The sequence below is a fragment of the Sciurus vulgaris genome (genome assembly GCF_902686455.1).
Source record: "Sciurus vulgaris genome assembly, chromosome: 8".
Taxonomy (NCBI): Eukaryota; Metazoa; Chordata; class Mammalia; order Rodentia; family Sciuridae; genus Sciurus; species Sciurus vulgaris.
Window position 1 is genome coordinate 146715115 of NC_136468.1, and position 25319 is coordinate 146740433.

At 52.9% G+C, this 25319-nt stretch overlaps 2 protein-coding genes across 3 annotated transcripts in view; one reads left to right on the plus strand and one right to left on the minus strand.

Moving 5' to 3' along the window:
- The first annotated feature begins 422 nt into the window (after positions 1–422).
- The window catches only part of BCL7A (BAF chromatin remodeling complex subunit BCL7A), a 28022-nt gene continuing 3125 nt past the window's right edge, over positions 423–25319 (plus strand). Inside the window, exons 1-8 of one of the 2 annotated variants that reach the window (XM_079149649.1) lie at positions 477–621; positions 3605–3756; positions 4333–4367; positions 6752–6849; positions 7177–7258; positions 10864–10960; positions 16339–16506; positions 24588–24709. In XM_079149649.1, the coding sequence (XP_079005775.1) occupies positions 6836–6849; positions 7177–7258; positions 10864–10960; positions 16339–16506; positions 24588–24709 (483 nt within the window). In that variant the 5' untranslated portion in view covers positions 477–621; positions 3605–3756; positions 4333–4367; positions 6752–6835. Of the gene's footprint in view, positions 622–3604; positions 3757–4332; positions 4368–6751; positions 6850–7176; positions 7259–10863; positions 10961–16338; positions 16507–24587; positions 24710–25319 lie in introns of both variants that reach the window. The other variant, XM_079149648.1, reaches the window with a different exon arrangement.
- Positions 645–3598, minus strand: LOC306667165 (uncharacterized protein). Its single transcript, XM_079149610.1, has 2 exons — positions 2710–3598; positions 645–2250 (listed from the first exon to the last, which is right to left on the minus strand). Exon 2 carries the CDS (start codon positions 1904–1906, stop codon positions 791–793), a length of 1116 nt encoding a protein of 371 aa, XP_079005736.1. The 5' UTR covers positions 1907–2250; positions 2710–3598; the 3' UTR covers positions 645–790.

The window sequence follows — 25319 nt, forward strand, 5'->3', positions numbered from 1 at the left end:
CTCGCGTTCGGAATCGCCACCTCCAACTCTGAGAAGTCAAGAGCACCGCAGGAAACTTGCATTATTGCATCCGCTGCCACAAACCCGGGGCAGGGCACTGGCCAAGCCGTCTCCCAAGGAATGCGCCCCTCCGCGGCGGGTCACCCAGCCAGACTGCCATCCCCGCGGCACCTGCGGCCTCCGAGTGAGTCCCGCCCCTCCGCGTGCCGAGGGTCGGGGTCGCCTCCCGGGAATGGGGTCGGGTGGCTCCCCGGGGTGGGCGGCGGCGGCGGCGCTGGCGGCGCCCGGAGGCCGCACTGCTGGCGGCCGCGGCGGCGCTGCTCCCCCTGCTCCGTGCAGCTGCCGCCCGGCGCTTGCGCACTGGGCCCCGGGCGCGCGGCGGCAGCAGGCTTTGTGTGTGTATGTGTGTGAGTGTGTGAGTGTCTGTGTGTGAGTGAGTGAGCGGGCGGGCGGGCGCGAGTGTGGCCGCCGCGGAGCGCGAGCAGGACCCGGCGGGCGCGCTCCCCCAGCCTCTATCCCCGCCAGAACCATGTCGGGCAGGTCGGTTCGAGCCGAGACCAGGAGCCGGGCCAAAGATGATATCAAGAGGGTCATGGCGGCTATCGAGAAAGTGCGCAAATGGTAAGCCGAGGCGCCCGCCGGCCCGCTCGCTCGCTGCTGGGCGCCACGGCCGCCGGGAACCCCAGCCCGGCACAGAAAGCCGCGGGGCGCAGCGCTCCGGGCCGCCCTGCCGGCCACGGGCCCGGAGTTGGCGAGGGTGGGCGAGCGGGCGGGCGGCGCGCGAGCCGGGTCACCTGCGCCAGGCGGGGGCCACGGCCGCTGCCCAGGTGCGCTCGCGCCTGTCGCCCACCTGGCGCGGCGGCGGCGGCAGCCTGGAGGCGGCTGGCGCCCGGGGCCGGGCGGCTGGAGCGGCGGGCAGCCCCCGCCGCGGCGCTTGGCTCCCGGGAGAGGGGCTCGGGGCCGGCCCCAGAAGCCATTTCGTTTTGTGCAAGTCACATGAAAGCGGCTTCCCGCGCGCCGGGGCCGCGGTGCCGGCGGCGGCGGGCAGAGCGCGAGCTCCATTGTGCAGGCACCGAGCGGGCCGCCGCCGCCGCCACCGCCGTCTCCTCCCCGCGCGCCCGGGGCGGCGCAGCGCCGGCCCCAGCGCCCTGGCCCGCGCCGGGCCTCCCGCCCTCCTGCCCTCCCGGCTCGCCCGCCCGCCCGCTCCCCGCCTCCCAGGCCCGGCGCCCTCGAGTCTGCGGAGTTTGCGGAGCGCGAGCCGTTTAAATTTAGCGCTTTGGGCTGCCTGGAGCGAGGGCTCCTGGCGAGGAAGAAAGATGGGGGCGAGCGCCGGGAGGCAGCGGCGCGGGCGGCCGCGGGGCGCGGGGCACCTAGGTCCCACCCGGCTCTGCGCGGCGCCCCGAGCGCGGGGGGCGCGGGCCGGCCCATATTCGGGGCCAGAAGCCGGTCCTGGGCCGCGTCCGCCCGTCCCCGACCCGGGGCTCGTGTTTGTTTTGCGGAGAGAGCCGTTGTTTTTGTTCTCCGCACTGGAGAACGGCGAGATTCGGCGTGGGCCGGGCGTGTGTTTCAAGCCCGAATTAGATCGTGTCCGGCGTGGCCTCGTTAGAATCCGTGGGTTGGCACGTTTTCGTGGCCTCGGCAGGGTGTGATTCGCAAGCGACCCCAGGGCCAGGCCTGAGGCGCCAGCAGATCGCCAGGTCGCATTGGACTTGTTGAAAACTCCCCGCTCCCTGATTTCAACTTTATTATGTTTTTCCCACGGCTTCACCGGAGTCCGGGAGGGAGAGGAGCAGTCGCGACTGTGTCCCTGAGTGTCAGCGCCCGCGGGCTTGTCCTGACCCTTTATTAAAATCCTAGAGACTGACCAGGCCCCGTGGCAGGCTGTGTTTATATTTGGGGGTGTCATTCTTTGACTAACGCCTTGGTCTCTAAAAACCACTGGGGGCGAGCCTCCGGTCAGGTGGTGTCACAAGTTAGCTGTCCTTTCTGAGTCAAACCCAACAAAAAAGGCAAGGGGAAAATCAATAAAGTCCACGTGCTCCCGGGCCTCCTATGGAAAGGGCTGTCTGCGGATGGCCGGATGCCCGGCCGTGGGCTGGGTTTGGCTCCAATGGGACAAAGAATTTTCACAACCGTGAGAAGGAGAGGCTTTCCAAAGTTGAGATCCAAGTCTTGGGTGCCGGCAGCAGCTCCCCTGCCGCGCAGGGCGCCCAGTGCCCAACTGGAGCCATTTAAAAATGGCAGAAACAGCTGCAGGCCAAAACACACACAGGAAAACAACCCATAACCTTCTCTCCTGTGGGACTCCCAGTGGGAAGGCTGGAGCCACCTCCCTCCCTGCCTCAGCCCCTGTGCAAAGAGAGAGCTGGTGTTTGGGCCTGTGTCCCTTCTGGCTGTCACCAGCCTGGAGGGTACAAGGGGACCAAGCAAGCTGCCCTCTGAGCTCCTGGAGGAGTGGTGGGGCCTCCTGCCCCAGGTTCTCAGCCCTGCCCAGGCTCCTACACCCAGTGACAGCTGCAGCCAGGGCTGCCAGCTGCTCGGCAGGGAGGGCAGATGGAGGATTGGGGCTTTCTACCCAGGGGGCTGCAGAGCAGCCAGCCTCTCTGTCCTGGGCAAGCCCCACCGGCAGCCAGACACCATTTGGGGTGGGGGATCTGTCGGGGCCCCTCCCTGCATTTCAGGCAACAGCACCTCACATCCTCTACAGACCTCGGCTTTGGGATCTCCTGGTTGAGCTTCCTCGTCACGTCTTTGCTGTGACCTTGGGCAATCCATGTAACTCAGTTCTCTGACCCCAGCAACAGGGGCTCAGGGGCTCTCTCCCCTCCTGGGGCTGCCGAAGGTAGTAAGGTCATGTCTCCAAAAGCACATTGTCCTGCTCACAGGAGCACTTATGAATGTTGCTCTTATTATAGGGTGGACTTTATAGAAACTTGACTTTTGCTTTTTTTTTTTTAACTCCTTTCCTTCTTCTAAGCAGAAAGCATGGTCTTGTTGCCCAGGTTTCTCCAGCCCAGAGAAGCTGAATCTGGCTTTGCTGTGCCTTTAGAACGGGCTTCCAGTTAGCCCTGGAGGCTTTTGGGTTGTTTATTAACTGGCCACCAACCATGCATTTCACCACTGACTGGGAGGAAGGGTTGCCGGATTTAGCAAATACAGAACACCCAGTTAAATTTGTATTTCAGATAAACAACAAAATAATTTTTAAAAATAAATGTTTCTGCTGGGGCCGTAGCTCAGTGGTAGAGCACATGCTTAGCATGTGGAAGGCCCTGGGTTCAAGCCCTGGTACCCCCCCCAAATAAATAAATATGATATTTTTTAATGTAAGTGTATTCCACACAAAACTTGGGACATGCTTATACTAAAAAATTCCCCAGTTTTCTGAAGTTCACACATAACTAGGCATCTGTGTTCGTTTGTTTGGGGAACCCAGGGCCTCACACGGGCTGGACACATGCTCTACTGAGCTGCACCCCTGTGCGCCCTGTGTTTTCCGCAGAGTACAGCGAGGTGTCTGGCATACCCATCAGCCCTTAAGCCTACAGGGGAATTTCTTCTCAGCGCCAGTGACCCTAAAAGTTCACACCCCCTTCCCTGCCAGGCCTCCCCTTCCCCTGCTCCTGCAGAAAAAGCCAGCGACCAGCAGTGGCCTCCCTGTCTGTAGCTACTGTCTGCTTTTCCTCCTGTCTGGTGTCCCAGGAAGGCAGGCTGCTGGAGTGCGAGGCAGAAGATGGCAGAAGGAAAAGCAAAATGGTGGGTCTCTCCTTTGGGAAGCTGGGCCAGGTTTAGGAGGCCTAGTGTGGGTGGAGAAGAGAAGGGGAAGAAGGGCAGCCATTGGTTGGGAGGCAAAGGCTTGAGCCGCACAGTAAGCATAGACCTGGGACCCCTCAGCGACTCGCTGTGAAGACTGAGGCCTGTTCACCCGTCTCTGGAAGAGACAGGGGTTTGAGCCCGGGACCTCATTTGGCTCCTCTGGGGTTTTGTCACGTCTGGGGTTTTGTCACAGCTACCTGCCTTCCTGCCGGCACAGGCAGGTGAAGTGGACCTGCGCCCAGTGAGGATGGGGCCTGGCCTAAGGTGTCAGGACTAACCCTGGGCTGTGGCTGCAGAGTGAAGACTAGAGAGCTCTCTTTGGAGTCAGCAGGGTCCCCTTAGATGGGGGGCAATCCCCAGATGGTCTCCTTGGCTAGTCCTTGGACCTGGATGGAGGAGAACATTGGAACTTGACCTAGGCCCAAAGAATCCAGGGTGGGCACTTGTAGTTGATGTGCTGGGGAGGAGCATTTGGGGTACATTCCTAACATGGGACCTCACATGCTTTTGTTTCAGGAGCCCAGTCTGTTGTGATGAGGGGAAGTTCATAGGTAGGTTGGGGTACATCTGGTGGTCATGTTGGATGCCAGCCCCCGTGCCTACAGGTGGGACGTGGGTGCCAGCTGGAGCAAGCGGGCACTCCTGGGGGCACATGGTCCAGATTGTGTGTTTGAGAGTAGCCAGAAGTCTGGGGTTTTTTCATGTGGAGTCTCTCTTTTTTTTTTTTTTTTAAGTTTGGCAATCGATTCAAATTTTTAAAAGTACTCTGCAGGCCAAACAAAACATGTCTGTTGGCTGTTCGTTTGTCACCCTGGCTGTGAGGTGGTGGGAACAGCCTAGTATCCCCATCAGGGAGGAGCCACTTGTCCTGGGGTGATGGGTTTGGGAGGCAGTTGTGGGAAGTCTCAGCTGCTCCCCTGAGCCTGTGCTCCCACCCGACAGACGTGTTTATGAAGTCCTCCCAGGAACGACCTCCATAACTCACACCTGAGCTCCAAGTGGCTGGTGGAGCCCCAAGGTCCAGTGGGGTTCTTCACACTCCTGCTTCTATCCAGAAGCCTCTCTGTGTCCACCACCAGAAGGATAGCTTCCCGTCTCTGGAGTGACTTGGGGACTCAGCAAAGGGGTCCCCAGCTGAGACCCAGGGAACCACAAGAGCCCTGCTGCCCTCAGCTCGGGGCCTTGATGCTTGGAACCCCTCCAGGAGGACAGTGGCCACAGACACCCCACGTTCATCTTGGCTCTGTGTCAGCCTGCAAAGCCCAGAGCCCTGGCACACTTTCTGTCTTGAAAGTTGTCCTGTGCGTTGCAAGTCAATTACTTTTTTTTTTTTTTTAATACCACAATCACACCTTAAGTTTGTTGGTTACTGGGGCCCAGGCCAAGGAAGCTAGCTGAGGTCCTTTGAGTTGTGAGTAGCTATTTGCATAGGTGGGATTCTAGCAGCTTGTGCTGTGTGTGTGTGTGTGTGTGTGTGTGTGTGTGTGTGTGTGTGTGTGGTGCTGGGGATTGAACCCCGGGCCTTGTGCATGTGAGACAAGCACTCTACCAACTGAACTATCTCCCCAGCCCCAAGTTATGCTTCTTTGTCCAACTTCTATTACCTGTGTGCTCCTGAGGGTGGACTCAGTTTTCATGGGTAGCAGCATAGTAGGAGATGGGTGCTGAGCTCAAAGCCTGTGTCCAACCCTTGTTTTGCCACTTACTGTCTGTGTGACCATGAACTAGTGGTATAGCCTCTCTGGGCCTCCTGTTTCTCTACCTACACAATAGGGTGACAGCAGTCCCTATCTCCACCTTTTGGGAATCTCTAAATGAGCAAGAGCATATAAATAAAGTGCTTGGTGTGAAGCCTCACCTGCCCCAGGCCCTCTATACACAGTGGCCATTATGATTGTGGCCCTCCTTATCGTGGGAACATCCCCATCTCTTCAGGTACCCTCTGATTATTTAGAATAGAGGTGGCAAAAGATTGGAATCATGCTGGCTTGTCTCTTCTGCCTCTAGAAGGTAGGAAACAGTGGCAGGGAAACGTACCTGCCTTGACTTCCTTTTTTTCTAGTTAAAAGGGACAGGGGTGGCAGCTGACAGACTAGTCCCAAAAGCAGCACGGCTCAGGGGCTTGAACACTGGCTTGGGGAGAACGAGTTCCCCTCCCCATGCCTCAGTTTCTCTATCTGTCAGATGGGGAGCAGGACACTTCCTGCGACACAAGATTTTGTAGAGATTAGAGCAAGTTTATCTGGTGCTTAACACACAGAAGGCACTAGAAATGGCCAGTAGTGTAATCAAAGACAAGCCGTAGCTTTCTCCTCCTGTGGGAACATGTGGGACCCACGCGGGCAGAGGCTGGGGGTGGAGGTGTCTGTGGTTTTGGTTAGCTGGTTTTGAGTGTGCATGGACCTGCACCCATAGAGGGGAAGACCCAAGGGTGAGTTTGGGTAGAAAGGACAAAAAAAAAGTGTCAGGCCACTGAAGGACAGTGGTCCTCATGCCATGTATAGTTCCTGTGGAACTGTTATCACTGAAGGGGTCCCTGGAGGTTCTGCCACCTGTGCCAGCTGTGCCTCTGGCCCCAAGGGCTTCCTGTGGGTCCCTTGGATCAGCCAGGTTCCTCGCCAGGCCCTGAGCAGATCCTCAGTGACTTCCCACTTCTCTGAGATGGCAGAGCCGGAGGCCAGAATGTCAGAGTTCAGACCCCAGCTCCGTTCCTGGAAGCTGTCCCCGAGCCTCCATCCCCGTAGGTACATGGCTCTGAGTGAGTGGGGCAGGAAGTGACACAGTCTGACGGAAGTTTGGTGGCAGTAGTAACGATCTAGAAAGTGGTGGTGGTGAGGAGCAGGGCGGTGGTGTGGAGAGGGCAGTAATTATTACCACCCCTTTTTCTTCCCGTGGCTTGTAATTTCCTCCTCATCTGGAGACCTGCCTCTTGCAGCAGAAAGCCTGGATTCTGTCCTTCCAAGTTCAGAGGTAGCCTGCAGACAGAGACAAAGAGCCCTGAGGTGGGGCGGGCACTGGGATGCTCCCTACAAGGTCGGCTCTGCCTTTGCAGCCTTGGGGCCCCGGATGCAGCTGCGGCTCTCTAGCCCTCCGACCGTTCCAACGGGCAGGTTCCAGGACAGCCCAGGTGGGAGCCCTCATGCTTCCTGCCCTCCGGAGGGAGGATGAGGCTTAAGTTGGTGATGTGACTTGCCCGGGGCCTTTGGCTATCAAGGGGCAGAGCTGGGGTTCCAGGCCACTTCTGTGTCATCAGGGATTATTCCCTTACTGTCCAAGGAGTGTGCCCTGTGCCCCCAACAGGGATGAGCAGGTTCCTGCTCCCCAGCCCCCTTGATAATGGTTCTTCCTCATCTTTCACAGGGAGAAGAAGTGGGTGACCGTTGGTGACACATCCCTACGAATATATAAGTGGGTCCCAGTGACGGAGCCAAAGGTTGACGACGTGAGTATGTAGGGTGGCCCCCGGGGATGGGGCTGTCAGTCTGTGCTCCTTCCACTGCGGGGAAAGGGCCTGTTGGCCTCTGCTTGCCAGAGCTGAGCAGCGTGGAAGCTCAAGAATGTTGCTGGACCCAGAGCGGCTGCTGGACCTGGGTCCCCACCTCCCTCCAGAGTTTGGCCCTCAGAGAGGTAGGGAGTGTCCCCTGCAAGTTGTGTCCTCTGTACTGAGAGCCCCATGGTTTGCCAGTGGAGACACACCTTAGTACAGGGCTGCTCCCTCCCCTGGGTCTGGGGCACCATGGTTTGGGAGTGGGGACAGTGGTACCCACAGACATGCCCACCCTATTTATTGCTGTGGCCCCTTCCTGAGCACTTAACCATCTGCCGGGCCCTGAGCTCATGCTTCACCTTATTATCACATTTACTTTTCATACTGAGCCTATGGAATTGAACTTTTTAAATCTCTATACAATTTTGGACACGAGCTCAGAGAGGAGAAGCCACTTCCCCAGAGTCACACCGATAGTGTCTGAGCTGAGAATGGAGTTCAAGTCGGTCTAACTCCAAAGTGCTTGCTGTTTGCTCCTGGGAGCCTTCTGCTGGTTGCAGCTGCTGGTGACAGGTGGCCCTAGGAGTGAGAAAGCCTGGTGCAGGGTTGCCTGGGCTCTTGGGAGGGGCTGGAGGGGGCGTGGAACCATGCTGTTTGCGACATCTAGAGGGAGCTGGAGAGGCTGTGATGGGTATTGAGGGATCTATAGCAGGCGGCCGCCAGGCATTGCAGACAGGGTTTCCCAGCTCCTGGCTCCTGTGCCAGTTACCTCCCAAGACGCTGGGCCAGCTATTCTCATTTCGGTGGCTGTCCCTCCTGCCTGGACTGCCTTCCCTGTTCACCCAATTCAGTCATCTCATCCAGGAAGATGACTCCAACTAACACTGGCTCCAGCCCCTCCTAGGTTGTGGCTGATCACTTTTAATGAGGGGTAATCTGGGGGTGTAGCTTTCTCCATAGAGAGAAGAGCTAAGCCTCCCTCTTCCATTTTACAACTTGCCACACGGGTACTGGGGCTCCAGGCAGGGCTGAGGCACCATGCTGATGCTGTGATGGCAGGCTAGTCCCCGGTGGGTCAGTGTTGGGCTGGGGACTTTGGTGTTTGTCTTCCCTTCTGGTCCCGTCCTGGGCTTCTGCAGAAGGGACTGAGACTTGGTCCTCTGCAAGTGTCCAGAGGAAGGGCAGGGTAGCCCAGCTCCTGGAAGGTGGTTCCTTGGGCCTTGCTCATCATTAGGCTGCATGCGAGAAGATGTGGTCCCTGCTCTCAAGGGATTTATAATCCCGTTGGGGGAAGATAATTATAGAATAGCATGAAGCAGACGGCAAGGAGGTGCCTAATGGAACACGATCAAGGAGAACGTGGAAAAGGTGGGTCGTCGGAAGGATGGGCAGCTCCCAGGCTGGGCCAAGAGTGCTGGATTCGGAGAGAGCAGCCCTGCTTAGCCTGTGAGGCTAAACGGGTCGCCCACCTGGTGGGACTCTGCTCCCTCTTCCTGCAGTGGAGCTGTGCTCTCCAGTTCCTGGGTTTCTCCCCCGAGCCAACGCCATGTATCACCCAGGCAGTGCTTAGCTGGTGATCAGGAAGCACTGTTCCCCCGTCATCCCTGAGCTGGGACATGCAGTGCCCTGTTCACTCTCTCCTTTCCCTCTGGGGCCATGGTTCCCAGCCTGGCTGAGGACCTTGATTAAAAATGCAGATTCCTGGGCCCCACCCCAGACAACAGAATCACAATCTCTAGGTTGGGCCTGGGGAATCTGCATTGTGGGGAATTAGCTTTAAATTGTTTTAAAGAATACCCAGTTACTATTCAGTTATACCATTAAAATTTTTTTTCATATATACTTTCAGTTGTTGATGGACCTTTTTTTTATTCATTTACTTATTTGTAGTGCTAAGAATCAAACCCAGTGCCTCACACATGCTAGGCAAGCGCTCTACCACTGAACCACAACCCCAGCCCCAGTTATACCATTTTTTAAAAGTTAGAACTCTGGAAGGTTTCATTGTAAAATGAAACATTGTAAAATATTTCAGATATTCAAATGTTACTTTAAGGAGGGTTTGTTTGTTTTTAATTAAGACAATACACATACCATAAAATTTACTTTTTTTTTTCCTCTTGGTACTGGGGATTGAACCTAGGGGCTCTTAACCACTGAGCCCCAGCCCCAGACCTTTTTTATTATTGTATTTAGAGACAGCGTGAGTTGCTTAGGGCCTCACCAAGTTGCTGAGGCTGACTTTGAACTCACCATCCTCCTGCCTCAGCATCCGGAGTCGCTGGGATGACAGGTGTGTGCCACGGCACCCTGCAAAGTTTACTTTTTAAAATTTTTAATTTTAATTGTTCTTGCAATGCTAGGGATCCAACCCAGGGCCTCCTAGGCGCTCCACCATGGAGCTGCACCCCACATTCCTCCCTCTTCAGAGCATGCACTTCAGTGTTGGTATGTCCCTGGTTGTGCAACCACAACCACTAGAATTCCAGGACATTGGTATCACCCCAGAAAGCAAGCCCATACTTGTGATCCCTCACTCCCCATTCGCCCTCCCGCCGCCCCGTCAAGCCCCAGTCTACCTTCCTCTCTGCATTTGTGGGTCGCTACACTTTTACCAGGTCTCCCTTTATCACCGCCGCGTCCCTGCAGGCACCCCACCCCGCCTCTCTTCCCCCGGGGTTCCCTTTGGTCTCATCCCTCCAGGTGGAACCTGCGCTGACACGCTTACACACCGAGCGGAAACATACCCCTGCTCATCCTTTCTCACCATTAATGAGAAATTCACGTTCTGCATCTTTCTTTTCTTTATCTTGGAGATACTGAAATATTTTCATAGGTTAAGATTTTTGCCCATAGAGCCATATTGGTACAGGAAAAGCAGCCGTGTTCTCCCTGGTCGTTACATTGTATCGCACCAGGCGAACATACTATAAGGTATTTAAGGAGTCTGACGGGCTCCGGGTGGTTCCCGGCATGACTCTGTTCCTACAGTGAAGAATTGGGGGTGGGGTGCAGCTCAGTGGCAGAGCTCCTACCTAACTCGCAGGAGGCCCTGGGTTCCATCCCTGCACCAGAAACTGGGACAGAGTAGCCCGGAGTCCACATCCCCTCCTCCTTCCCTACACCTGCAGCCCCAGGGCACCCAAAGGGAGTGAGTGACCTCTGTCTTCCCAGGCTCACCTGGCTTCACTGTGCACCTGCTCTGGCGCAGTGACGATGGCCTTTCCCAGCCACTCTTCCTAGAGGAGGAGACAATTCCCGCCAGCCAAGGCGTTCCCATGCCCTGGCGATGCCTCCACAGAGATGGGGTTATTTTCCAGGGTGTTGCACCTGGGCCAGCCCCGGAAATCTCACCTCCTTGACCCCAAAGTGGATGAGGCCCAGAGCTCGGCCTATAGGGGGACACATTTAAATGCAGGCCAAAGCAAACCTTGCAGAGGCTTGGGGGCTCCAGGTCGATTGAATGGAGTGAAACATTCATGCCGCTCCCCAGGGGCACGCATGCATGTGTACACACACATGATCCGGTGACTCGGCTTCTGCTCCGTTTTCCCCTCCAGAAAAGCAAGAATAAGAAGAAAGGCAAAGACGAGAAGTGTGGCTCAGAGGTCACCACGCCGGAGAACAGCTCCTCCCCCGGGATGATGGACATGCACGGTGAGCTCCCCACGGCCGGCCGCCACCACCTTGGCCAGGCCCTGGGCCTTGGGAAGCACTCAGTTGTGTTTTTGTATCTCTAGCAGGTTTGTTCACATTCCAGGCAAGGGGTAGGAGGGCTGGGCAGGACTAGGAGGCCGCTGTGCCAAGGAGAAGGCTCTGCAGAGAAGAGGGAGTTCCTATCCCTGGTGTACCAAGCCAGAAAGCAAAATGATCCAGAGACAAAAATAAGACTCCTGGGGCTGGGGAGATAGCTCAGCTGGTAGAGTGCTTGCCTTGCAAGCACAAGGCCCTGAGTTCGATCCCCGGTACTGCAAAAAAAAAAAAGACTCCTCCCTCTTTGACCAGAAACCTCACAGATGTTTTTACAGCCCAGTATGCCCAGGAAGTTTGGGGGGTATATGTTTCTTTTTCCCTCCTAGGCCTGGCCTGACCATATAAATGACTGTATCTTCTTTTTCTCATTTTGCTTTGCTACTGGGAAGCTCCAAACTGGATTGATTGATTGATTTCTTTCCTTCCTTCCTTCCTTCCTTTCTTTTTGTACCAGAGATTGAACCCAAGGGCACTTAAACACTAAGCCACATCCCCAGCACTTTTTGTTTTATTTTATTTATTTATTTTTTTTTTTTTTTGAGACCGGTTTTACTAAATGGCTTAGGGCCTTGCTAAGTTGCTGAAGCTGACTTTGAACTTGCGATCCTCCTACCGCAGCCTCCCAAGCTGTTGGGATTACAGGTATAGGCCACCAAGCCCAACTCCTTGCTATCTTTCAAAAGCTATAACTGAGCCTGGGCACAGTGACATATGCCTGTAGCCCAGTAATCACACGCCTGTAATCCTGGTGATTGGGAGGTTGAAGCAGGAGGGTGTCAAGTTTGAGGCCAGCCTAGGCAATGTAGCAAGACCCTGTTTCATCAAAATAAAAACTAAAAAGGGCTGGGGATGTACTTAAGTGGTAAAGTGCTCCTGGGTTCAATCCCTAATACCAAAAAAAAAAAAAGTTGTAACCTGTGTCCTATCAAATCTAGGCTGAAAATGTGATTTGCCAGATTCCCATTTTCTCACCTTGTTAGTATTTGTTTCTCTTTTTACCTTTTAATTTTGGAGGAAAGACTCAAATCCTAAGCATATGGCTGTGTGAAATGTTCACAAACTGCATACTCCCATGTGAGCAGCCCAGCTCAAAACCCAGACTGTTTCTAGCCAGTGCCAGTGGGCCTCCTCCCACCCATCCTATAAGGAAAATGTTCTCAGGGATTCAGATTTGAAGTTTTTATAACACTGAGTTAGCTTCTGTATTAGCCAGCTTTCTGTTACTATAACACAAATCCTGAGTTAATGAACTTTAAAAAAGGAAAGGTTTCTTTTGGCTCACAGTTTCAAAGGTTTGAGTCCATGGACATTGTGTCTGGGCCTGTGGCAAGGCAGCACATTGTGGCAGGATGACCACAGTAGAGCAAAACTACTCACCTTTGGCCTAGATGTGTGTGTGTTTATTGAGGGGAGTGGAAAAGAGGAAGAGCAAGAGGCTGAGGTCCCCCCCCCCCCGGCCTTCAAGGGCATGCCCTCAGTGACCTGAAAACCTTCCACCAGGCCTCCCCTATTGAGGTCTTTACCACCTCCCAACCAATCCGTGCTGGGGACTTAGCCTCTCACCCTTAGGCTCTTGGGGGACCTTTGAGATCCAAACTATGGCAACCCTCAATATTTATAAATCAGGAAATATACACTGCAGCCATCCTTTGTGAAGTCAGATCTAGAGCCCTAGAGTGGCCAGCTGAGCAGGAGTGGTCCTGTAGAGAGGTCCTGACTGTACGCACTGGCTTCTCATTCTGTCACCTGGCTGGCCTGAGGGTAATAGTGCCTGCCACCCCTACTGCCTTCCACCTCTCGATCCTAATTTCAATGTCTTTGTACTTTTGACCACCCCAGACCTCTTGAATAGCAAGGCGGTACCAGATGAATAACTAAGTATGTTAATGAGAAAGAAATATCGGGTCAGTGGAGTTTCTTAGATCTCCAGACCCAGTCCCATCTTGTTCTGGGGAAGGAAGTCCCACAAACATCCTCATTTGTCCAAACTGATGAGTGTGGCAGACCCAGTACATGGCTCCAGGTCCCAGGAAGTCTTGCTTGTTTGTTTACCTGCCTTCAGAAAGGCACATGGGGTTTTGCTGCCCATTAATATGCTAGGAAAGCCCCACAGGGGCCAGGGCTGTGGCTCAGTGGTAGAGCACTCGCCTAGCACGTGCGAGGCACAGGGTTCGATCCTCGGCACCACATAAAAATAAATAAACAAAGGCATTGGGTCCACCTACAATTAAAAAAAAAAAAAAAAAAAGAAAGCCTGTCCACATCATCATAGTCACGATTCGGAAGCAGACCTTTGAACTGGGATATGATCTCTCCCCTCCGGCACTGCTCAGCAGCCTCTCTCTCAGGAACCCAGGAGGCCAGCCTGGCTCCGGATCAGGCTGGACTGTGGAGTTCCAGGGGAGGGCACTCTCAGGCGGGGGTCGGGACACCTGTATGCAGACCCTGACTCTCCCAGGACTTCATTTTAATCTGTAGACAGTGGGTGGCAGTGCCTGGTTTGTGAACTCCTTGCGAGGATTAAATGAGATTGTCTCTCGCAAGCCTTGGCACATGAACAGCTGCCACTTACAAAGTCATCCTGACGTGCCAGGCGTCACACTACGTCAGCTTCGAGCATCACCCCGTTTGAATCTAATAAAAGTCCCATTTTACAGATGAAGAAACTAAGGCTCAAAGAGATGAAGTAACTTGCCTAACCTGAAGTTGGAAAGTTTGCAACTTCCAATCCTAGTGCTGGCCTTTGAGATCCTTCAAAGGCAGAATCCAGGCTTGCCACCTAGATTAATGCTTCACAGGAATCCAGAATGCTGAATGGACCAGCTCCCCGGATGTGAGCCCACCTCCACCTTCTTGCTCCTTTCCATTCTAGGGCATGTACAGCAAGACAGGTGTGAAGGCTGAGGGAGAGAAGGTGGCCTGGCAAGTGTTCACAAGGCTGGGCAGGGTGGGGGCATTAGCACGGAACTCTTTGGTCTGCAAGATTCCACTAAAGAGGCCTAGGTATCAGAGTCCCGCCATTACCAAGTTCCCAGGCCCGGCATCTGCAGCTAGCTCGTTACGCGTGAGTGTGTGTTATCATTCATTAATGCAGTACCTGCACGTGTATCTTTGCATAGGATAGAACTTCAGACTTTCTTGCAGGGTAAATCAGGAGAGCACACTTTTTTTTAAGTCTAGAATTCACAAGAGAATGCTTTGTGTGATGAGAGCCCCAGAGTATACTGGATATAAGATCCAGTTTACCCAGCTGGGCCTCCGCAGCATGTTGAGTAGAGAAGAGACCTAGGGCTAGGAATCAGGCAGACCAACCTAAGCTAGTCGCTCTGCCACTCTGAGCCTCAGTTTTCCCCTCCATAAAGTAGACACGGCAACACTGGCTACCTGGTCGGTTGTTGGGAGGATTGATCCACGTGACTGGGTCCAGTGGTGCTCAACTCTCATCCCAGCTACTTGGGAGGCTGAGGCAGGAGGATTGCTTGAGCCTGGGAGTTTGAGGCCAGCCTGGGCCTCAGAGCAAGCTATAAGGTAACTACGTGCCTGTGCCCAGTGCCTCGCTCATTGTAGGTGCCCAGGACTATCGGGGGGCCTCGCTGGCCCCCACACTCACTTTCACTTGGCCCCAAGTGTAGCATGTCCCAGAAAGACAGTGTCAGATCATGGTGTTATTTTTGAAATCACCGTAGGACAGGGGAGGTGTGCCCTGGCCCCCAGCTTTGCCACTAGCCCGACTGCTAATGCGACAACCCAATTACCTCTCGTTCCATTTTCCTTTTTATTGTGAAGAGTTTCATTGAAGAGAACAGAAGAGCAGATTATGTGATGGGCCCCGTGGACCCCAGTCTTGGTTTTTATGAGCACCAGACTGTATTTGCCGCATCAATTTTTTTTTTAATGTGTTAAGTTTCTTAATTGACATGTAATTTACATTTTTTTTTTTTTTTTTTCTAAAACGGCCGTCATGTGTGAAGTTCCAGGAGCTCTGACAGTTGTCTGCAGCCTGTGCTCACACGTTTTCAAGTCAGTTTCCCTGCCTCACGACGTTGGAGTCTGTACCTACACATTTCAGAACACATTGCCAAGGAGTGACATTCTCTGTACCCACTGTGCCATTATCACTGCTAACAAAATTAACAATAATTCCTTAATAGCTTTTAAAATCCAGACCGTATTCAAATTCCTGCATTACAGCTGGCATTCTAAATAGAATCCAAATAATTTCCATATATCATGTTTAGTCTAAAAGTCTCTTAGATTTCTTTTATCTGTAATAATCTCCCCTGCTTCTCCTTGGTGTGTGTGTGTATGAGAGAGAGAGACGCATGGGGATGGAATGGAACTCAGGCTGCTTGCATGCCAGGTTGGTAGGCAAGTAGGCAAGTATTCCACAACTATACTGAGTTACAACTACAGTCCTATATTTTTTTTTGGAATTGGGGGTTTAACCCAGGAGTGTTAACCCCTGAGCCACATCCCTAACCCATTTTATTTTTAATTTTGAGAGAGGTGTTTAGGGCCTTGCTAAGTTGTTGAGACTGACCTCCAACTTGGCAATCCTCCTGCCTCAGCCTTCTGAACGGCTGGGATTACAGGCATGTACCACCATGCCTGGCTCAGTCCTTTTTTTTTTTTTTTAATGATAGTGACTTGATGAGATTGGGCCACTTGCTCTAGGTAGCCTGCTATTGCTACTTTGTCCCTCGCTCCCTTTTATTTTTTTAAAATTCTTTTTAGTTGTAGATGGACATAATACCTTTATTTATTCGTTTTTATGTAGTGCTGAGGATCGAACCCAGGGCCTCTCGCATACCAGGCAAGTGCTCTACCCCTGAGCCACAGCCCAGCGCTCCCTTTTGTTTGGGATCAACTGGAAGTCAGCACAAGAGGCTTGGCACCGTCAGGCGGAATGCCCTGGCGATACTGCTTCATGGCGCTTCATGGTCAGATGCTCGTCTGGTTCCCCACCCAGAAGTAGGTCTCAGGTGTCCCCAAAGATTTTAAATGTGTCAGGCCTCTGTCTCTCACTGGCTTCCTCAAAACACAGTGAAGGCCACCCAGGGGAAGGTTGGACCAGCTTCCAGAATCCTTTGCTCCACAGGACATGTGTGGTGGCCCTGGGTGATCAACTCCAGAGTCTCAGGAAGAGGAGGCCCAGACCTTTCCCCAGGAGAGCAGCCCATGAGGCCTGAGACAGCAAGGCATAGGGATGCTGACGCCGCCTCCAATCTGCTGCTCCTCGGCAGCGGCGGGATTTCACCCTGTGCCATTTTTCCCCCGTGCAGACGATAACAGCAACCAGAGCTCCATAGCAGACGCCTCCCCCATCAAACAGGAGAACAGCAGCAACTCCAGCCCTGCCCCAGAGCCCAACTCAGCCATGCCCAGCGACAGCACAGACGCCAAAGTGGATGAGGCACAGGCAGATGGGAAGGAGCACCCCGGGGCTGAAGGTATGTGCCCGCCGCAGCTGGGGTGCCAGAGGGCCCCCCTCCTGCCAGCCTGCAGTCAGGGCACAGGTATTTAAGCAGTTTCTGCCATCTGCCAGCCGTCGAAGGTGACAGAAGGAGGAAGGTACTCTGTAAAACACCTGGAGAGGTACTCTTGTGCAGCAATTTAAAAATCAGATAATCCGGTATTTGGAGACGTGGGGGATGTGATAATTATGAAACAGGAAAGGGAACAGGCCATCTTACTGAGTTACAGCAGGAGGGTGTAGCAATTTTAAATAGGATGGTCAGGAAGCACCTCACTGAGGTGACACAGGGAAGATAAGACTCAAACTGAGCAAGCAGCAGGTCCTGGGAGAAAAGGCTTGCTGGAGGGGAACAGGCAGTGCTAAGGCCCTGGGGCAGGAGGACGCTCCCAGTGGCTGGGAAAGAGTGAGGGGTGGAAACAGAAAGACGAGATCAGGAGTGGTGGGCTCTTAAAGCCACCGTACCCCCCTGGGTTTTTACAGTGGAGGAGACAGGAGCCACTGGAGATTTGGGTGACATGACCTGAAGAATTAAGAACAGATGATGGTCGGTGCCAGGGTGGAGGCAGGAACCCCAGGAAGGAGACTACAGAAGTTGCCCCGGTGGGAGAAGGTGGCGACTGGGATAGAGTAGGAGCAGAGGGTTGGTAAGAGGCGGTCTTGTTGTGGGGGGAGGATTGGACAAACATCTGCATTCGTAGGTATGGGTGTGTATTTATTTTGAGGTCCCTGCCAAAAACTGGAAATAGTGTCATACACGCCTGCACATCTGCCAGCTAAATTTGGCATTTGTTATTTTAGGGTTTCTTTTCCTCTCTGCTTTCTCTGTAATTCTTTTTTCCTAAGACCCTGTGAAAGTAAGCTGTAGACAGTAGGGCGGTTCATCCTAAGTGTGCCTCTTAAGGACGTCCTCTTAAAGAATCACCACTGTGAAGCCTAAGAAAGGGAACAGTCGTTCTGATGGTCTAACGCAGGGTGTATTTTGAGTGTTAGGAGCGAGTGTGTGTTCGTGGGGGTACCTGGGCATGAGCGACAGGGAGGGACAGCAGAGGAGCAGGTCTGGCCTAGGCAGGCAGGCCCGGAGCTCCCCTGGCCCTGGAGTCTGCTTCCTGGGATCCCAGGCAGCTGCCTGCGTCCCAGCGTGTGCCTTGGGAGCAGCTGGTGAACATCTGGAGGAGAGCCGTTGCCTGCTGCAGAGTCTGTCCTCATCCCAGAGAGGCTTTGTGCTGGTTCCCAGGCCTCCGTCACAGCTACATCCTGCTTCCTGCCCCACAAGAGCACAGGTCATAGACTAGATCCAGCCCATGGGGCGTGGGTGTAGCCATGAAGCCCAGGGCTATTTTTCATTTTAAATTTGAATGTGAGGTCAGAATTTAAAAATGAAATAATTTCACTTAAAATAAGATTGATTTCTATCTTCTCTCAAATAAATCAGGAGCTTTGACAATACTGGGCCTGCTTTCCAGGGGCAGCGACAAGCAAGAGTGGAGTAGTGGCTGCTCCTGGAAGAAGGGCAGGCGGGTCTGCGGGCTCCACTTGCCGCACTCCCCACCTCTCCCTACTGCCTTCCCCACCCCGCAGCCAAAGGACAGTCATGCATGTTACCCACAGCCAGTTTTTCTCATTGAAGATTTAGAAGACAAATTAAGATATATATATTTTTTTTCTTAGTTGTTGAAGGCCCTTTATTTTATTTACTTATATGTGGTGCTGAGGATCGAACCCAGGGCCTCACACATGCTAGGCAAGTGCTCTACCACTGAGCCACAACCCCAGCCAGTAAGATTTTTCTTGAATTCATTTCTCTATCCATAGTGAAAAAGACTGAGAAGGCTGTTTTGTTTTGTTTTGTTCTGTTGCAGTACTAGGGATTGAACCTGGGAACACTGTACCATGGAGCTACATCCCCAGCTCCCAGATCCCCCTTTTGTTTTTGAGACAGGGCCTCCCTAAATTGCTGAGGCTGACCTCAAACTTGCCTTCCTCCTGCCTCAGCCTCTTGAGTAACTGATATTATAGGCGAGCACCACTGCACCCAATAAAGGCTGTGCTTTTGAAACATTGGGAAAATAATGTCTTAAAGAAGAAGAGAATATTTCTTTACAGTTCTTTGTGAAGCTTATCTGTATCCTGAGTCATCCATGGCATTCCTGTTCCCTATGGGGCTTTTGAATATGTGGTCACTGCTGTGATGGGCATAGTAAGAAAAGGGGGCCTGGGGGATTCTGGGAAGGCTTCCCAGAGGTGGTGCTATCTGAGCAGCACTTGAAGAATGAACAGATACTAGAAAAGGGACAGGCATTCCAGGCAGAAGGACCAAGTCTTGAAATGGTGTCATCTGAAAGATCTATGTGAAGTGTGGTGGCACTGGACTGCAGAACTGGAAATAAGGAGTGTTGGGAGAGAAGACTGGGAACTGGGCACTTAGGCGGCCTCTGCTGGTCAGCAGACTGGGCAGTCACCTCCTGCAGATAACTGGGAAGGTGTGGCCCAGACTCAGGCTGGAGGAAGTTGGAAGAGACCTAGAGGACCCAGTGGGGCAGCCTGGAGTCAGGTGGAGGTCTTCTGGGTGCAGGGGCCTCAGCATCTGAGCACACGAAGGGGCCCGTGTGCAAGGGTGGGGGCAGGGGTGCCGGGCATCCTAGTACGAGGAGCGGTGGAGGATGTAAGCTGAAGAGAGTCTGTCCTACCGCAGGCCTCTGGTGTGCCCACCCTCCCTCCGCCAGGGAGGCACATCACCCAGGCTGCTTTGTGGCCTTCTCAGGCTTCTCTGCACACCTAGAAACAAGTGCGTGAAATCGTCACGTCCGCCCGTTTTGAAAACTTCAGGGGCTGGGCAGGTGGACCAGCAGCAGGGCGCCTGCCTGCGTGCAAGGCCCAGGGCTGGGTCCCAGCACAGCAGGAGACCACTGCCACCAGTTTCCCTTGGCAGGCAGTCACATTGGAGCTTATTCCTTGTTGGGATTAGAGCTTTGTTCCATTCTCTTCACTTGCTGCTGTCCTTGCAATTATACAGATGTCCCATAGTTTATTTAGACAGTCCCTCCACTGACAGTCACTCAGGTTGGTCTGGTCTTTTTTGTTTTTGGTTTTTAGTTTTGATGCCAGGGATTGAACCCAGGGACACTCAACCATTGAGCCACATCCCCAGCCCTTTCTGGTATTTTATTTAGAGACAGGGTCTCTCAGTCACTGAGGGCCTTGCTAAGTTGCTGAGGTGGGCTTTGAACTCACAATTCTCCTGCCTCAGCCTCCCAAACTGCTAGGATTACAGGCGTGGGCCACCGCACTCAGCTCATCTTTTTTTTTAACACCTGGTCTGGCAGGGAGTCTCATACATGCATCTCTTTGCACCTTTGTCCAGGTACAAGTAGACCTGCAGGACCTGCACCTATAGAACTGTTTAGTTAGAGGGCACATGCATTAAGAACATGGGTAGCCAGGCACAGTGGCGCACGCCTGTGATCCCAGCAGCTCAGAAGGCTGAGGCAGGAGGATCACAAGTTCAAAGCCAGCCTTAGCAACTTAGTGAGGCCCTAATCAACATAAAGAGGAAAAAAAAAAAAAAAAAAAAAAAACAGTTTGGGGATATGGCTCAGTGGTTAAGCCCATCTGGGTTTAATCTGGTGCCAAAAAAAAAAAAAAAAGAACTTAGGTAGATGTGACTTAGTGGTGAAGTGCATGCCTAGTATGCTTAGTTTGATCCCCAGCACAACATAAAAGTTGAGCCAGTGACATATAGCTGTAATCCCAGCTCTTTGGAAGGCTGAGGCAGGAGCATTACAAGCTTGAGGCAGCCTGGGCAATTTAGCCAGACCCTATTTCCAGATAAATAAAAAGGGCTAGGGATGTGGCTTAGTGGTAGAATGTTTGCCTAGCATACATAAGACCCTGGGTTCAGTCCCCAATTCCACCAAAAAGGTAGGGAAAGTGCGTGGGACTCCAGCGTGTGTAGACCCAGCTGGGCTCTGCGCCGGGGTGGTCGTGCATGGGATGACTGCTGGAGCGGGGGCTCTGGCCACAGCACTGGGGTCCGTCCTGTGCACAATGCGGCGTTGGGAAGCATCCCTGCTCTCTGCCCATTAGATGTAAGCTGTGACACCAAAACTGCTTCCATATATTACCCAATGTCCCCAAGGTACGGATGGTCCTAGCTGAACGTCCCAGTGGCTTTGCTGTGGCCCCTCCACGCACAGTCTGTGGACATCCATGCTCATTCCTCCTTGTCAGCCCCACAGTTACGGCACACCTGCCAGGCTTCCAGCACCTTCCCGGTCAGGTTGCTTTGCAGGTAGAAGGCAGAGGGCCTGGGACAGGTGGTGTGGTCACATTAAGGCTGACATTTACTGGCTGAGTGGCCTTGGGCACTCATCACCTCCCATACACCTTCCTGCTTCCTTGCTTATAAAATGGGATAATAAAAGTTGCCTCCCTCGTCAGGTCCCTGCAAGGAGTGATGCGGCGGGAAGGGCGCAGTCAGAGTCCGGGGGCAGAAAGGGCCTGGGGAGCCGGGAGGCCACGTGGCTGCCCTCTGTGGCAGGCGTGCTTCTGGGGTGCTGACAGGTGTGGGCTGTGTCTGCAGCCATGTCCTGGCTTCTTCGCCCAGCTGGTTTCTCTGGCCGTGGTCTTGTTTCCCCCACTTTTGGGGTCTGTGTCTCCTGTGTCCTAAAGGTCAGATGAAGCAGTTACATTTTGGGCTAAAGCTTCCATAACTCCCACGTTTTGTCCCTGCATTCCACCAGGGTCCTCCTCCAGCCACCCCAGGCCATGGGCCTGTACCACCTCCACGGGCACAGGACAGGCCCATGTGGCCTTCCCAGGTGGGTATGCTGGGACAGGGCAGGCTGGCTACCAGATATTGACCTTGCTTTGAACTTGTTTACTGCCGAGTGAGTTCAGGGAATGACATAATGTCCAAGCTCCCTGGACTAAATTTAGGCCCCAGGAAAAAAATTTCCCCTGGGTAAGTTCCAGCAACAGAGCACTCAGAGAACAGTATTGCTGCCCTGGACTGCGAGCCCAGGCCCCGCTCTCAGGAAAGACCTCTGGCTGGGATGCGTCTTCCTGGCAGAGGGGCAGCATGAATTACCTGGGGAAGGGCCGGCCACCCTCATGATTTTTAAGCCAACATCCGGGGCACTCTCCTGCCCTTCCGTCTGCAAAGCCCACTATGTGCAAGGCGGAAAAGGAACCGTGGCCACGAGGTGAAGCTACAGACATGGCAGATTTTTTAGGTCAGTAAAAATTGTAAATGTTTTTGTTTAAAGCAAACAAATATATTATGAAATAGAATATAAAATATAAAATGGATTCTTTTTTCGTTTTACTAAGATGAAATTCACAAAATTTACCATTTTTGTGGCTGGGGGTGAAGCTCAGTGGTAGATCTGCTTAGCATGCATGAGGTCCTGTGTTCAGCATCAAGAAATAAATGTAAAAAATTAACCATTTATAAGTGAACAAGAATTCACTGGTACTGGGCACAGTGGCACACACCTGTAATCCCATCTACTCAGGAGGCTGAGTCAGGAGGACTACAAGTTGAGGGTCAGCCTCACCAAGTTAGTGAGGCCCTGTCTCAAAATAAAAGTGCTCAGTAGTAGAGTGCCCTTGGGTTCTCTCCCCAGTTTCACACACACAAAAAATGTTTAGTGGCACTTATTACCTTTTTACATTTACATTGTTGTGCAACCCCCCACCTCTCTCTAGTTCCAGAACATTTTTTATCACCCCCAAAAAAGACTAAACCCGGGCTGGGGAGATAGCTCAGCTGGTAGAGTGCTTGCTTGGCAAGCACAAGGCCCTGAGTTCGATCCCCAGTACCACAAAAAAAAAAAAAAAAGACTAAACCCATAAGTCCATCATTCCCATTTCTCCCTCCCCCATTCCCAGACCAGCAGTCTGCTTTCAGTCTCAGTGGCTGTATCTGTTCTGGAAGCTTCGTACAGGATACAACATGTGGTCCTTTGAGTCTGAGTTCTCTCACTTGGCATCGAATCTTCAAGGTTCATCCATGTCTACCACATTTTGGTGCTTTATTCCTTTTCTTTTTGCTTTTGCGTGTGTGTACACCCTAGGAATTGAACTCAGGGCCCCACACGTATTGGCAAGAGCTCTACCATTAAGTTCTATCCCCAGCTTTTTTTTTTTTTTTTTTTTTTTTCACCCAGTGTGATTTTGAGACAGGGCCTCACCAAATTGCTGAGGTTGGTCTCGAACTTGAATCCTCCTGCCTCAGCCTCCAAAGTAGCTGGAATGGCAGGTATCTGCCACTATACCCAGCTGTTTTATTCCTTTTTATGACTGAATAACATTCTGTTGTATGGATATACCATATTTGGTTTGTATATTCATCTGTCCATTTACATTTGGGCTGTTTCCACTCAGGGGCTGTTAACGAATATTCATGTACAAGAATCTATTTGAGTCTCTATTTTTAGTTCTAGGCTTATACTTAGAAGTGAAATTGCTGGGTCCTTTCTAATTCTTTAACTTTTTGAGGCACCTCCATTAACATGGATTTTAAACATAAAACTAAAAACATCAGAGAAATTTCAGGTTTATATAGAGTTTGACTCTGTGCCCTAAATAATCCCTCAATTACTCCCATCTGGAGTTAGTTTGCAGTTTGGGATCTTTTCCTATCATTCCATTTAATCTACAGCCACTTGACAGGGTGACATTTGTCAGCCTTGTTTTTACAGAGGGGGCATCTGGGACTGAGAGCACCTGGCCCCACAAGAAGACAGTGGCAGAGGCAGAAGGGGCAGTATTTGAACCCAGTCCATCATCCAAATCCTATATTCCTCACACACCAGGTGCAGGCAGAGCCCAACCCTGGTGATGGGGGACCTTGACTCTTCCCTGGGACAACAAGAAAGCCCAGCTCCCGACTGGGCGCAGTGGCTTGGGAGGCTGAGGCCGGAGGAAGGCGAGTGCAGCCCACTGCAGCCCAACCAGTCTGGGACCCTGAGCAGCCACTGGTTCTTCCCGGGTTCCCATTTTGCTTGCTTGGCTTTCGATTCAAGCCTGAATGCATTGCTCCTCTTCTCCTTTTTTATAGTCCTCAGAAACCCCAGGAAGTAAGTCTGCTTGCTTAGGCATTCCCGAGTACTATCTCAGAGTGTGCTTTGCAAACCTCGTGACCTGCCTGGAGCCTTGTGTGCAGCAGCTCAGGCCCAGGTAGGAGCTTGCTGTTCCCTCCCTGAGTCCCAGAAGCACCAGGTAACCCACAGCCAGTGCCGCCCTGCCAGGCTCTATTCCTCTGCCAGCCCTCACCTTCCTGCTGCCAAAGAAATTTAGGATGGGGAAGCCAGGAGATGGAGTCGTGAGAAATGACCCAAACCCCCAGAATCGTCAGATAAGGGATTGCTCACTGGAATGCTGTGCAGCCATCTTGTAAGCTCTTGTGTTTAGGGAATTGGAAAGGACGTGAAAACTTGTGATCGCCATCCGGGGAGGTAGGAAAATGAGAAGCATGTAGGGGAAGAGGCTAGAAAAGTGGGAACAAATCCTCTAAAAATGTTCTGCGGTATCTGTGGGTGGTAGTTTGAGATGACAGGTGATTTTAACTATTTTTTTTTTCTGTATTCTGTTTCCTGCATGAAGTCATTGCTCTGATATCAGAGGAACAACCCTATTATTAAGAGAAATGTTTACAAGGGGTCAGTTCCCTCTGTCCCCCAGGAGAAGAGTGCTGGCTCTGTACAGAAACAGGGCAAAGCCTCCCTGGCAGCCGCCTCCCTATGGGGGCAGGAGTGGCCAGCCATGGTTGTGGGGTGCATTGGGCCCACTAGAGGGCGCCAGGCGCCTGCAGCATCCTGCGGTTGTCCTCGGGCCTGGCAGCTGAGAGATGTTCTGGGAGCGGCCTGTGACCCCACTGCTTAAAACAGTCTCGCTAACAAATAAACAAGAGGCTTTCCAAGCCCACGGCTCATCCAGGCCTGGAAGATGCCCGCCACAAAACTACCCAGTTCCTGGTATTTTTAGCACTTGGCCCATCTGGCGTCGCATCTCACGTATCTGAAAACAGCTTCTGTCGTCTTGCTTTTCTCTCAGACGCTTCTGATGAGCAGAACTCACAGTCTTCGATGGAAAATTCAATGAACAGTTCAGAGAAAGTAGAACGGCAGCCATCTGCAGAGTCGGGGCTGGCTGCAGAGATGTCCACAATCTCTCAGGTACCTAGAGCCAGGCCTCAGAGGGCCAGCCAGAGCGGCCAGGAGCCCGGGGGGGTTGTTGGGGGTACGTTGAAAGGTGTTCGTCGTTTTGTCTTTGGACAGTTGGGCCTGCCATTTATCCACCAAGCAGTGTCCCTGACCATCGCACTGGGCACCTGTCCCACAGTGATGGAGGGGGAGGAGGGCATGGGCCCTCCCCTCATCAAGCCTCTGAGTAGGGGAGGGAGGGACCTTCCTCTCAGCCTCAGCATCCATGTCTCAGAGCCTTTAGGTCTGTATTCTATACCAGGCCGCTGCTTGGACCCCAAGTATCAGAATCTGGCTCAGATCAGTCATGCTGCCCGCCCATCCCCACCTTCCCACTCACACTGGGAGGACCCCTCTGCCTCCCCGATATCGGATCTGGCCTGATCCTCACCTGTGTCACCTGCCTCCTCTGTCTCTCTTCCGAGGTCAGCCCTGTAGGTCCAGCTCCACGCTCACACGCTTTCACCCTGGCCCAGTGCTTTGCAAAACAGATGGCCTTTCACCTGAACAGGGCCACCCTCCCCAGGAGCCCCACAGCCCGCTTGCTCCCATTGATACCCATGTGGAGTTTGTATGCTTCCTT

Coding starts and splice junctions, on each gene's coding strand:
- LOC306667165 (XM_079149610.1), bottom strand. CDS start 1,906: ATGACACCCCCAAATATAAACACAGCCTGCCACGGGGCCTGGTCAGTC.